We start from the raw sequence: 15,245 nt of genomic DNA on the forward strand, positions 1-15,245 counted from the left end.
ATTATTAATGGTTCGCTATTTTTTTGGAGAGTTTTGAAAGGCGCTAATAAATAAAATGTATTGGCTATCTATTAGCTATCTATTAGCTGGCTAGCAGCTTTCGATCTATCCCAGGTTCAGTGAATGCTGGCTCAGTGTATTAGTTAACTATCTAGCTAGCTGGCTATTAGCTATATAGCTATCTAAGTGGCTAGCTATGTAGCTATCTATCTGTTGGCTATCGATTAGCTGGCTAGGTAGCTTTCTATCTATGTACTTCCGGGTTGAGTGAAGGCTGGCGCGTGTGGCTGCCGCTGCTGACCCACAGAAAAACTTATCCTGTGACTGTCAAGTGCCCTTGAGAGTTTTGAAAGGCGCTTATAAATGAAATGTATTATTATTATTATTATGATTATCGTTACTGTACAAAAACGTAACTTTGCTATTTGAATGGACGCTGCAATATAGCGTTTGGGCACTAGAGGGTGCAAGAAGACAGAGTAATATATCACATCAATGGATGCCATCAAGTCAAATTGAAGTAAAAAACACGACGATAGTGTAATAAAAACTAGTGATACTATAAATAAAATAACACCGTTAACAATGCTCAGACAAGTTAGATTTTGTTTATTAGTAGACAAAATCTCGACCAAGTTGGAATCACCATTGTTTGAATGTATTTATGACTAAAAGCATACCGTGTGGACATCGATGGACGTTTTCTGGGAGCTTCAGAGTGACAGTTGGGCAACGCTGATTTCACATTGATTTTTCACACTTAATTCATCACAGGCGATCGCGCGCACACACTTGCACAGACACTTGTCACTAAGTGTTTGCAGTGTGGCGCTCTGTCACATTAGATTTTCATCACATTGGCAGACACTTTACTGAGCACAGACCTACGCCCTGGATGGCCATGAAACTAATATACTTTGTAAATGCATGGTTGCGCCCGTGTGAAAGACGTTCTAAATTTATAAATAAAGTCACGACGAGATTAAAAGTTGTGCATTTAGGGCTAAGTCTATCAAAGTTATTATCCCAAAACAATTTGAGGTAAATTGTTACTCGCAATTGTTGGCCGGTGGATGCAACGTGATATTCAAAATATGTAAAAAAAAAAACCCGCATGTCATCGTTGATCATGGTTATGGTAACATTTATTTTCCCTGCAATGCAAACCGTACATTATATATTTGCATAATAAAAAAACTACGACTCGAATATTAAATAACTAAATGGGGGGAAAACATTAGCACAATGGTAAGTGAGCTTGCCGTTTGTCGCCAGTATTTTTCCACTCATGTGAAAATTAGTTAATTGGAAAGCGTAGAAACTTGCGAACAAACTAGAACTAAAAGAAACATAATTTGACGAAATGTTTTTTTTTTTTCTTGTTTTATTTTCTTCATGCGTTAATAGTGTCCAGCAGGGGGCAGCAGTGTCTCATCGATCGACAGTGACAATAAGTCCCGTCGTGTACGAGTTAGACATTCGTTTGGAATTGTTTTATTTTAGTAATAATAATAATAATACATTTCATTTACAAGCGTCTTTAAAAAAACGCTCAAGGACATTTGACAGTCGCAGGATAAGTTTTTCTGCCGGTGAACAGCGGCAGCCAAACGAACCAACATTCACTCAACCCGGAAGTAACACAAACAACCCGGAAGTAACACAAACACGCGCACACACTAATATATATATATATATATATATATATATATATATATATATATATATATATATATATATATATATATATATATATATATGTGTGTGTGTGTGTGTATATATATGTGTGTGTGTGTGTGTGTGTGTGTGTGTGTGTGTGTGTGTGTGTGTGTGTGTGTATATATATGTGTGTGTGTGTGTATATGTGTATATATAGATAGATAGATAGATAGATACACACACAAATATTGTGAAATGAGTTTTCAAATAGATCTATGTGTCATCTGCGGGCTTTCAGATTGTCGCCATAAACACTTTCCTTACCTTTCACATGTGCAATGCGCAGTGCGTGGGTGTCATAAGAGGTTGTTGTGAAGGACATCTACATTTATATTATTTATATCTTTGCACATGGGCTCTCACACTAAAGCAACACCCTAATACAGACACGCTACTTGTCACATTTACAGTAAAAGAACATTTCTTGCATTGCTTGTTTCTTATTTTTGTGCAACTGTTTTTTTTCCCAGTTGGTATCAGCCTTGTTTCTACACAAAGGTCCCTGGGTTATTCATCGGTGTCAATGATGGTGCCTTGTCTCTCCAGTATGCCACTATTTGATTATTGCAGTGCAAAACTACGCTCATGGTGCCTTTAGAAATCAATTTCTTTGGTTCCACAACCACGCTCGTAACTCACGAAGCTCTCAAATTAGCTTTACCCATTGAAATGAATGGAACTGCCATTATTCCGTTCCATGTACCTCCCCAATAGGAAGTATAAACCAAAAGAAGGCACTCACTATCATTGGTATTATACTATTTCAATTCAAAAATATTCAATATTCAACTATCCGGTGCTTAAAGCTTTGTTAACACATTCACTGCCAGATGATGTGCAGAAATGTGTCCTTTCCAGTGCCAGGGTTTTTGTCATTTTCACTCAAATTCCAGGACCCAGAGAATATTGAGTTTTAGAAGTACATAAACATTCAATTCAATGTAAGAAACCTTTAGACTCTCTTATTTCATCAGAAAAAAAAATAGTTAATTCCTAAGTTATATGGGTCTGGAGTTATCAGAGTTTGAAATGGGGGCGGCTGGACAAAAGGTAAATGCTACCAGAGATCTGACGCTTTATCGACACCCCCGCAAGGAAAACAAAAATCAGAACAAATTCGTAAATGGCGCTCCTTGGCTCACGAACTTCGGTTTATGAACGTTAAATTTAGGAAAATTTTACCTCAGCTTACAAACTATTTTTCGGGATACACATGGAGCTGCCACAATGAGTGATGTGTCGTTCACGAACGGGCCCGTTCTCCTAACAAGAAAATGGCAGCCGGCTTGTTTTGGTCCTCTATTCCCCCCCGCCAGTCGTCGGTTAAAACCACATGATTGATCAAGAACGCAGCAGTAAGGGGGACGCACAACCATTCACCATCGCATTATTTATGGAGTTTTCCTTCAAATTCCGCGATCAACGTGGTGTTTTCAGACAAAAAAAAAGTACCCAAAATGCATTGTGTGTCGCTTTCTCGGTCAGGGGCGTTCCTTCAGTGACGTAACATGAGGACTCGTCACCAACTCAAAAACAAGACTTCCGGAATATTCAGCGCGAGTCTTAAAACGTAAAATATAGCTACAGTAAAGTCTCGTTATATCGATATCGGATATATCGATAGTCCCGGTTATATCGATACTATTTCTATGCACGCACGGAGAAAATTACATGCAAACAGGGTCGGATATATCGATAGTCCCGGTTATATCGATATTTTTTCGGACTGCCTTGAATATCGATATAACGAGACTTTACTGTATATGCGGTGGAATCTTTGTAAAATGCGCTCAGTAGAAGTCATTTGAAGTGATTTTACAAATTATGGACACAACTTGTCGGGTGGTGTCGGTTGTCCTTTAAGGACCTTTCCTTCACTCCGACTGAGTGTTGACAGCCGCACAAAATAAAAAAAAATAAAAAGAATAGGCACCGCTTTTGTCTAAATGGCAAGTCTTCCATTTTGTTTTTCTCTACATAGCAAGACTGACCTTTAATGTTAATGGATTGACGTCACAATTGGTCATAAAAATTGTCTCTGATGGTCGCCATTAGTCATACAAAGACCATTACATTAACATTTATCACTTGGATCTTGAACAAAATCTATTCCAGGAGGCTGTTTGACCTTATATGAATATGTTTTACCATGAGGAATATCATCATTATCATCAAAATATTGTTGAGCAATAATGTCAAACTAGATCACCTGGGGGGAAAAAAATCGTTGTTTTTTTGTGTACAAAGAAAGGTGATTTTGTTGAATCAATAAATGACAATTTTAGGAGTGTAACATAAAAAAAAACAGTGTCAACTAGAAAATTGTGTTTTGATTTAAAATATGTTGGATCATTGAATGCTATCAAGCTGAATCAATATGGTGCAATATGCGGAGATGGGGGCGGCCATTTTTGGGATCAGATGTATTTTTTTGTTATTATTAGTTTTTTCGGATCGATTAAGTGAGCATCCCTAAAAAATGACAAAGCCAGAGTGTAACATAACACTATTTTTATAGGCGTTTTAATAATAATAATAATCATAATAATACATTTCATTTATAAGCCTTTCAAAACTCTCAAATGACAATAACCCTGGCACTGGAGTGGACACATTTTTTGCACATTGTCTGGCTGTGAATGAATTAAGTTGAAAGTCACTTGGTTAAAACTTATCAATGCTTGTGAAACTGTCGTCATTGAGTTTTCCATTTTACAGGCCGCTTTGAACGCTTTTCGGCATTTCCAGTCGGTCGATGGTTGTCAGCTCCATCATGTGATGACATCACGAGGTAGAGACAGGGATAAAAATGGAGTATCCACCTGTTCATGTGAAATATCTATCGGCTACTTCGCACCAGCTCATGCGCATGATCAACAGCTCGCTTGCCACCTGTGTGTGTGTGTGTGTGTGTGTGTGTGTGTGTGTGTGTGTGTGTGTGTGTGTGTGTGTGTGTGTGTGTGTGTGTGTGTGTGTGTGTGTGTGTGTGTGTGTGTGTGTGTGTGTGTGTTTGTATGACTAGTCTTGTGAGGACCACTAACATTTTATACCATACGGAGTGAGGACATTTTTTGACAAGTGAGGACCTTTCACAAGTTGTTCATTCTAAACGCTTCTAGAGGGTCTATATATACATCTGTTAAAGTTTCCGAAAGGTCCTCACAAATTCACCCAAAAGATTGTTTGGTGTGTATTTTCATTTCACTCGGATACACACACTTTTTACTCACTGTGTATGTTTGTGTGTATGTGCGCGTGGTTAATGAGAGGAAAAAAGTTCATATCACAAAAAGTAAAACGATATTTTAACCAAATTCACTACAGGGGTGAGGACTTTGAATGTAGCCATTCAGAAACCTCACTCCTGCTGTTATTTCAGTTTCAAGTCCACTTTTTATTTCTTAGTTTTTAAAGAAATTGAAGTGGGAAATGGGGTGACATTTAGTGTTCAAATGTAACACTAGTTATTCTCTAAACTTGTCAGCAACAGTGGTCCTCACTCCTTATCTGGAGTTATCCGGACCTCACAAAACCATTGAAACAGGAATGTGTGTGTGTGTGTCCGTACCTCACATTACCATTGAAACAGGAATGTGTGTGTGTGTGTGTGTATCCGGACCTCACAAAACCATTGAAACAGGAATGTGTGTGTGTGTGTGTGTGTGTGTGTGTGTGTGTGTGTGTGTGTGTGTGTGTGTGTGTGTGTGTGTGTGTGTGTGTGTGTGTGTGTGTGTGCTCTCAATGTATATAACGAGCTTAAAGGAAAAAAATAATAAAGATCATGTCTGTAAAGCTGCACACCCTTTGTGATTTTTTTTTTTACATTTTTTTATAATTTACTCTTAATTTTTCTTCCTCAGTATGAGCCAAGAAACAAAACTTGAACAAGACGTGAAGTGGTTCCTCCTGGTCCAGAAGCAGCTGTCTTTTTTTTTTTTAAACCCTCCCAGGCTTGAACAAACCTCTTGACCTCGTGAAAATGAGGCCTTTCACACGGCAATGCCTGCGGGTGGGTGCATAAAAGCAGGGGGCCGAGTTCATAAAGTGACCAAAGGAAAGCTGCCAGCCAAAGTGTTTTCATGTTGATTCGGAACGGGGCAAACTTGGATTATCTCAGGAAGTGGCTCAGGGGAAATTTCCGACACTTCAAGTTGGATAATCAGTAGGATTTGTCTTCTTTTCACCTGCCGCGTTCGGGTCAGTTTTAATGCGGGGGGTTGGGGTGTTTGGTTACTTTTCACACCTGGGCTAGTTTTGGCGGCTTATTCGGGCCTGGGACATTTATTTCTTTTAATGAGATGAATCAGGGGATGAGATAATGTCAGATGTTCGATCGGACACTGTGGACAAAGACTCCAACCTAGAAAGATTGTCTTTACTGCCGTTAGGAGACGCAGCCATTCATGACAGACCCCTGAATTCTACAGTCCTGTGCCATGCTATTTATTGAGAGTATATGCAAATTTAAAGGACAACCGACCGAACAAGTTGTGTCCATAATTTGTAAAATCACTTCAAATGACTTCTACTGAGCGTATTTTACAAAGATTCCACCGCATATAGCTATATTTTACATTTTAAGACTCGCGCTGAATATTCAGGAAGTCTTGTTTTCGAGTTGATGACGATCCCCTACGTGACGTCACGGAGGGAACGCCCCTGACAGAGAAAGCGACACACAATTTTGCGGTACTTTGTTTGGTCTGAAAACTTCGTGTTGATCCGTGTTGATGGCGAAATTAGAAGGAAAACATAAATAACGCGATGGTGAATCGTTGTGTTGCACCAAGACTACTATTTGATACTAGTTGACACAAATTCCCAGCAGACAAATCAGCCCATATCCAACAGAGCTTGGGCGCCATCTTGTGCATTTTCTGGGACGCTACATTTCAGTCCAGATGCCTCAAAATGACACGGAAGGACTTCTTTAATCGATTGCAAACGTGTATGCTTTCCTCTTCAGAACTATTTGAATCGTATTCATAACTGGATGTGTAACAAGTAAGCATCTTCTCCAAATCTGAAGCCATTGTTTTGATTCTCGAGCAAGGCCAGATGTCAATGTATGTCTGAAACTCGGCATTTCTGGGGTCATTTTGAAGTAGTTTTGGGACACTTTAATTCATTTTTATTGGTGTTTTTGCATTTGACTAAAAATATAAGTCTGCGTGTTTTGGGTATTTTAGATGCTATAAAACGTTTTTCTGATGTCAGTTTCGAAACAAAAAAATGGTGTCGTATGTCCTTTAAGTGATACATTAGTAAAACATAGTTTTCTTGATTAGAATACCACGCCCCTGGGCGTTCTAAGTGTGAACTTCTGTAAGCAATAAAACATTGTCACTTCCATTAATTGATACAGTTGTAACCTGGCTAATGAGCTCTTCCTGTGAAGGAGTTTCAAGTCGTAAATGTCTTCGGTGATAAATGAGTTTCCCAAGTCCTACATTCTGTCCAAGCCCGGATCTCCTAGATGAAGATGACAGTTTAAGTTGCTGTGTCTGTTGACCTCAGATTGACCCCAGTTTGTCTGTGCTTCAATTGTGTATTCGAGTCACACATGTTGACTAAGCATATAACAGCATGACACTTTTAAATATGATAACTTCTTATTCTGTCCAATCTCTATCAGTCACATTGGAGAACTTGAATTTTAAACACACCATTTAGGTGACGGACGGATTGACAGAGTCGGGCAAAGAAACTCAAACTCTAGATTAAACTAACAGCTAAAATGTTTTCACATTCCGGTCGAATGAGTCAATAGAACAGCTTGGTGATGTAAAGTCATTTTTGTACAATTTAGAAATACACTTTTACGGTCTAACAGTTTTTTTTTTAACGCCTTCAGTGTGACTCAGTCATCAAAGCTGTCCGTCATTCAACCACCGACTGATGTCGCGCTGAGAAGCAGTCCGCTGAGAAGTCTGTGGACAAATTAGTTGCACTTTTAAGTTTTTCAAATCCCAATTTATATCGTTTCAATTGTCGTTTCTTCTCCACAGGACATTCATTGAGTTATTTAAAAAAAATGGTAATCAAAGGCGGCAGCGACGCCGCCCCCCAACGCCGCAAGTCCACACCGGACTCAAGTTGCACTCAGCAAAGCAAAACTCTTCCCCAAGATGTCGTCACCGACAAGATGTATATGGGTATGTATAAGTGAACCAGCTATTAATGAAGTTTCTAGTGTGTCTGCCTGCATCTGTTATTGTTGCAATGTCGCAACTTCTAAGATGTACAACCCAGAGCTCCTTGAGACACTTTATGCAAAAAGCTATCCATTCCATCAAGCCATCAACGACCATCACAAAGGTAAATAAAACGACTTGATTATACTGTACAGTTTATTTCTTTCATTACAATACCATAGCACATTTATTATACATAAAATAAGGTATATTGTGTGTAGTTTTAAGCCTTATTTAGTGCAAAATTATGTTTTATGGGGACCTGGGAACGGATTATTCTCATTTTAATAGTTTCCTATGGGACATTAATCTTTGGAATACACACTTTTCACCTTACACACACTTTCTGGGAACCAATTAATTTCGTGAGCCAATGTATCACGGTATGTAATGTAATATGTAGTAATAAATTATTTATTGGGTCGGAAATGCTTGGGAGGCGTCGCTTTCCTGACAAATGTCATGTCGCTTTTGCTGGTTTGTTTTCAAAGTGGGCGGATGGACCAAGGACGACCCCTCCTGCCCGGTGGAGAAGTTCTACCCTGAGTTTAACGAATGGAGGACAGCGGCTCGCATGGTCAAACAGCGGGGTGACGTGGCCGTGGGCACCCTGGATGACAAAATCTACGCAGTGGGTGGAGTAGACAACATCCGATGCTACAATAACGTCGAGAGGTGAGCTAGCTGCTTTGTGCTGGGGGCTCCCTTGTTTATAAATAATAATAATAATAATAATAATAATAATAATAATAATAATCATTATCATAATAATGATAATAATTATCATAATTATAATTGTAATAATAATAATAATCATCATCATAATTGTAATAATAATAGTAGTAGTCGTAATAGTAATCATAATAGTAATAATAATAATAATAATAATAATAATAGTGATGATAGATGATGATAATAATAATAATAATAATCATCATCATCATCATTATAATCATCATCATAATTATAATAATAGTAGTAGTCGTAATAGTAATCGTAATAATAATAATAGTAATAATGATAGTAATAATATTAATGATAATAATAATACTAATAATAGCAGTCGTAGTAGTAATAGTAATAGTAGTAATAATAATCATAGTAATAGTAATCATAATAGTAATAATAATAGTAATAATAATAAAAATAGTAATGATGATAGTGATAATAATAATAATAATAATAGTATTCATAATAGTAATCGTAATATTAATATAATAATCATAATCATAATCATAATAAATTGCATTTATAAGCGTCTTTCAAAACTCTCAAGGGCACTTTACAGGAATAGGGGTGAGCAGCGGCAGCCAGACACGCCAGCGTTCACTCAACCCGGAAGTGTACACCACTAACTCAAATATAAAAATGGTCATTGGCACAATAACATTCAAATAAAGTAAAACTACTCACCATTACATGTCAATGCTCTGATCTTATCTTAGTTTCTGTGTGCCCCCCCCCTGCCCGTACGAAGCCATTGTTTTGATTCTAGAGCAAGGCAAAGACGTCCTGGTGTGACGTCACGAACAAGGGGGCGGGACCGTCTGAAACTCATTTCGAAGTAGTTTTGGGACACTTTAACTCATTTTTAATGGTGTTTTGCATTTGACGAAAAATATCAGCCTGCGTGTTTTGGGTATTTTAGATGTTGTAAAACGTTTTTCTGATGTCAGTTAGGAAACAAAAAAATGGTGTCGGTTGTCCTTTAAATTATAAGGGATGTGGAATTGACATAACATCCACTTTCTGTCATCTTGACCATCAATAAATCGGCTATGTGCTGCCTTGGCGTTTATGAAAATAACTCCAATTCCAGACATTTGTTGCTGGACAAGTCACCGAACGGCAGAGGTCATCAGCCTGAAGGCCGCATTTATTTGTCGCCTTCCCGACAACATGAGTCACGTGCGACATTTTCACCACGACACGCCTGCACGCACGCTATATGTTTAGCTGTTTCCTCTCCAGTTGCCACAGAAGAGGCACTTGTTAATAAAATGAGCCTCAATGGTGAGTTTGGGTAGCATCTATCCACTCCAGAAGGCCATCGTCACGGTTACCTGAGTGTAGGCGTTCCCAGAAGGACGGCGAGAGTGCTGCTGTGGGGAGTTTGAAAGGCTTGTCTTGTGCGCCTTTCAACCAAACAACAATTGGAGACAAGTTTCTCCAGAAAGATGCTCATGTGGGCGTTATTTTCTGGAGGCTATGCTAGCTCACTTGTGGGACCAAAAAAAATCTGTCCTGGGGTTCTTCATAATAATAATACTACATTTCATTTATAAGTGCCTTTCAAAACTCTCAATGTCATTTTAGAGTCACAGGATCAATTTTTCTGTGGGTGAGCAGCGGCAGCCACACGCGCCAGCGTTCACTCAACCAGGAATAACTCAAATAGATAATAAAGCAAGCTTGCTAGCTATTAGATATGTAATAGATAGCCAGCTAACTATATAGCTAGATAGGCAGCCAGCTAGCTGGACAGCTAATAAATAGCAAATAGATAGCTAGCCAGCTAGATAGCCATCTAGATAAGAATAATAATCCATTTGATTTCTAAGCACCTTTCAAAACTCTCAAGGTCATTTTAGAGTCACAGGATCAATTCACCAGCGTTAACTCAACACCAGAGTAACTCAAATAAATAAATAAATAAGCTAGCTCGCTAGCTATTAGATAGCTAATACATAGCCAGCTAGCTAGATAGCTAGTCAGCGAATAGATTTATCGGCTAGATAGGCAGCCAGCTAGTTAGACAGCTAATAGATGGGTAGCCAGCTAGATAGCCATCTAGATAATAATAATAATAATCCAATTGATTTCTAGCGCCTTTCAAAACTCTCAAGTTCACTTTACAGTCACATGATCAGTTTTTCTGTGGGTGAGCAGCGGCAGCTACACGCGCTAGCGTTCACTCAACCCCGGAATAACTCAAATAAATAAAAAGCTAGCTAGCTAGCTATTAGATAGCTAATAGATAGCCAGCTAGCTAGATAGCTAGTCATCGAATATAGATAACTAGATAGGCTTGATAGGCAGCTAGCTAGCTAGACAGCTAATAGATAGCAAATAGATAGCTAGGAAGCTATATAGCCATCTAGATAATGATGGGTCATTCAGCGGCGTGATATTTATAGTGCGAATCCCGTACCGGTTTCGTTATGATCCGAAGACTAATTGGAAGCGATGATGGTTTTTCTGACACCCCCTGAACCGCCCCGCTCACCCCGGCAGGTACAACCCAGACACAGACAGCTGGAGTGCGGATGTAGCACCCTTGAGCAGCCCCCGCAGTGGAGTGTGCGTGGTGACCATGGATGGCTACTTGTACGCCATCGGGGGACACGATGGGATTGTAGCCATAAATACCGTCGAGAGGTACTGCTTATTGTTTTATTTATTTATTGTTTTACTTATCAGCGTTCAAAAACATGATTCAAGACTGCGGTGAGTGAAACGTAAACACCGTCTCGAATGCTTTGTGGTTGTCGTTACTCAAATTCATCTTACGCAACAGAGTTGAAGACAATTTAAAGGACAACCGACACCATTTTTTTGTTTCCTGACATCAGTAAAACGTTGTATAGTATATATAATACTCAAATACTCGGGCTAATATTTTTAGTCAAATGAAAAAAACCAATAAAAATGACCTAAGTGTCCCAAAACTGCTTTAAATGACCTCGAAAATGGCGAGTTTTAGAAGGTCCCGCCCCCTTGTTCGTGACGTCACGCCAGGACGTCGTGCCTTGCTCTAGAATCAAAACAATGGCTTCAGATTCAGAGAATATGCTTTCTTTTTACTCATCCAGTTATGAATATGATTCAAATAGTTCTGAAGCGGAAAGCATAAATGTTTGCAGTCGATTAAAGAAGTACTTCCGTATCTATTGAGCCGTCAGGACTACAATGTAGCGTCCCGGAAAATGCACAAGATGGTGCCCAAGCTCTGTTGGAAATGGGCTGATTTGTCTGCTGGGAATTTGTGTCCACTAGTATCAAATAGTAGTCTTGGTGGTAGTCTTGCAATTTATGTGTTTTCCTTCTAATTTCGCCATCAACACAAAGTTTTCAGACCAAACAAAGTAGCCAAAATGCATTGTGTGTCGCTTTCTCGGTCAGGGGCGTTCCTTTAGTGACGTCACGTCAGGAATCGTCGTCAACTCGAAACCAAGACTTCCTTAATATTTATGGCGAGTCTTAAAACGTAAAATATAGCTATATGCCGTGGAATATTTGTTAAATATGCTCAGTAGAAGTCATTTCGAGTGATTTTACAAATTATGGACACAACTTGTCCGCAGGCGTCGGTTGTCCTTAAAAAAAAAAAAAGACATTTATTATGCCGATGACTAACAAAGTAGGTGTTGAAATAGGTGTCGTTATTCATTGTTTGCTTGCCGCAGGTACGATCCAAAGATGAACGCGTGGAGCAAGCAGGCCCCCATGCTGACCAGACGCTTCAGAGCCGCGGCCGCCGTGCTGGGTGACCACTTGTATGTGATGGGAGGAAACGATGGAGTCCTGAGTCTCAATTCAGGTGCTGATCAACATTTGGTGGATAGACACCCCACAAGTCCGTGTTTTGCAAATTATGCCTTTGATGCAATAGATTAAATTAAATTACATTAAATTAAAAGAGGTACAAAATAAAATAGATAAAATGAACTTTAATTAAATTCACTTGAAAGCGATCAAATAAAAATAGATACAATTAAATTACATTCCATTAAATTCAATTATAATACGTTAAATGAAATCCGATTAAATTAAATTAAATTAAAATAGCTTCAATTAAAATAGAGAAAATCAATTTAAATTAAAATACATAAAAATAAATTATATTAAATGACATTAAAATAGGTAACATGAAAATGGATACAATTAAATTTAATTACATTGAAATAAATACAAATAAAATATTTAAAATTAAATTACATGACATTAAATTAAATTAAAATAGATTACGTAAAAACAATGAAAATAGATTACATTAAAATAGGTGAAATTAAAATAGATAAAATTAACTTAAATACAATGGAATTGAAATAGATAAAATAAAAATAGATACAATTATATTACATTCAATTAAATTAAATTAAAATTGGTAAAATTAAGATAGATTAAATTAAATTCAAATAGATTACATTAATTTAAATTTAACTAAAATAGATACAATTAAATTACATTAAATATTATTAAAATATGCAACATTAAAATAGATACAATTAAATAAAATTAAAATAGATAAAAATAAAACATTTAAAATTAAATTACACGATTAAATTAAATTAAAATAGATTACATAAAAAACAATGAAAATAGATTACGTTAAAATAGGTCAAATTAAAATAGATAAAATTAACTTAAATAAAATTGAATTGAAATAGATAAAATAAAAAAGATAATTAAATTGCATTACATTAAATTCAATTAAAATGGGTAAAATTAAGATACATTAAATTCAAATAGATTAAATTAATTTAAATGTAACTAAAATAGATACAATTAAATTACATTAAATATTATTAAAATATGTAACATTAAAATAGATACAATTAAATTAAATTGAAATAGATCAAATTAAATTACATGACATTAAATTCAATTAGATTCAATAAAATACAATGAAAATAGAGTACATCATATTACATTAAAATGGGTACAATTAAAATAGATACAATTAAATGAACTTAAATTAAATTCAAATAGATAAAATAAAATAAAATAAAATTATGTTACATTAAATTAAATTAAATAAAAAAAAAAATAATACAATAATTTCAATTAAATTTAAATAATTTTAATGTAAATAAATTAAAATAGATGTAATTAAAACAGATACAATTAACTTAAATTAAATAAAATAGATCAAACTAAATGAAATTACATTAGATTAAATTAAAATGGGTAATATTAAAATACATTACATTAAATTATCTTAGATTAACCTTTATTAGTCTCACATTGGGGAAATTCTCATTGCACTACATTCTACAATTAAAATCTGAGCCTCGAACTGACTCGGGTGCTTGAATTGCTTGTAATGAACAAAAATGCGAAGGATCGCTCTTCATGCTTGGAAAATTTGGCCGCGGCGTGAGCGTTTTCTTGTTTTGTTTCACTGACTTGGCTTATTCCTGATCTTTTTTTAATTAACCGGTGTAGCATCGCTGCCACTAAACTGTTTATGGGTGTCATAAAAGCCAATGGTACCCCATAGCATGAAAAGGGAGCTCTGCAGCAAGAATAAATAAATTAATAATTGCGCTTTGTTCCCACTGCAAAGTCAAACGGCCAATCCGAAATTTGACAAACTAGTGTCAGTCGATAGCTGGGCAAAACTCACCATTATCTGAGTTTACAGCAGGGGGAATGAATTTCTGTTCATTTTAGGATTATAATTACAGTGATACCTCGGTTTACGAACCCCTTGGCTTACGAACTTTTTGGTTTACGAACGTTACATTTATGAACATTTTACCTTGGCATACAAACTGTTTTTCGGGATGAGCGCCACAATGAGTGATGTGTCATTCGCGAAGGAGCCCGTTCTCCAAAAAACAAAATGGCAGCCAACTTTTTTATTGTCCTCTATTCCCCGCCCCATGTCTTCGGTTAAAGCCACGTGATTGGTCAAGAACGCAGCAGTAAGGAGGGGTGGGGTTAAACATTAAAGCGACAGGCAGGCGACAGAGAGAGAGTGATAAAATGGATAGAAAACAGTAAAATTTGGACTCGTTTCAACTTTGAAAGTTCAGTAGCAGAGTGTAGACTGCAAGGTTAAAATATCCCATCAATCAGGTTCCACAAATAACCCGCACAAACTATCTGAACACTTGATGCAAACAGCTTTCAACCCAGCTAAACAGAGCACAATTGATGAAGAACAAGGTAAAATTATGGCAGAGAAAGCACCTACAAGGGATCATTCCTCAAGATGGTGAAAGAAGAAGGCTATGTTCCTCATCAAGTGTTTAATGCTGATGACTCCATTCCATCAAGCCATCAACGACCATCACAAAGGTAAATAAAATGATTTTATTATATAGTACAGATTATTTGTTTAATTATAATACCATAGCACATGTATTATACACAATTAGAAATTTGAAAATTATGTTTTATGGGGACCTGGGAACGGATTATTCTCATTTTAATGGTTTCCTATGGGAAATTAATTTTTGTGATACACACTTTTTGCCTGACACACTCTGTCTGGGAACCAATTAAGTTTGTAAGCCATGGTACCACTGTATACTTATTATTATTATTATTATTATGACTTTTATTTTGAAGAAGGTAATAAAACTATGACCACTCTCACGGACA

General features: G+C 36.8%; 1 protein-coding gene across 8 annotated transcripts in view; it reads left to right on the forward strand.

The window, feature by feature from the left end:
- The window catches only part of LOC148898752 (uncharacterized), a 44,405-nt gene that overhangs the window by 21,421 nt on the left and 7,739 nt on the right, over positions 1-15,245 (forward strand). Inside the window, exons 1-6 of one of the 8 annotated variants that reach the window (XM_088993593.1) lie at positions 5,779-5,916; positions 7,574-7,647; positions 7,728-7,874; positions 8,405-8,588; positions 11,148-11,291; positions 12,320-12,453. In XM_088993593.1, the coding sequence (XP_088849719.1) occupies positions 7,754-7,874; positions 8,405-8,588; positions 11,148-11,291; positions 12,320-12,453 (583 nt within the window). In that variant the 5' untranslated portion in view covers positions 5,779-5,916; positions 7,574-7,647; positions 7,728-7,753. Of the gene's footprint in view, positions 1-5,778; positions 5,917-7,573; positions 7,648-7,727; positions 7,875-8,404; positions 8,589-11,147; positions 11,292-12,319; positions 12,454-15,245 lie in introns of those variants that run through there. The other 7 variants (XM_088993595.1, XM_088993590.1, XM_088993591.1 and 4 more) reach the window with 7 other exon arrangements.

The sequence above is a fragment of the Hippocampus bargibanti genome, linkage group LG04 (assembly GCF_051943395.1).
Source record: "Hippocampus bargibanti isolate YZ-2025 linkage group LG04, ASM5194339v1, whole genome shotgun sequence".
Classification (NCBI taxonomy): domain Eukaryota; kingdom Metazoa; phylum Chordata; class Actinopteri; order Syngnathiformes; family Syngnathidae; genus Hippocampus; species Hippocampus bargibanti.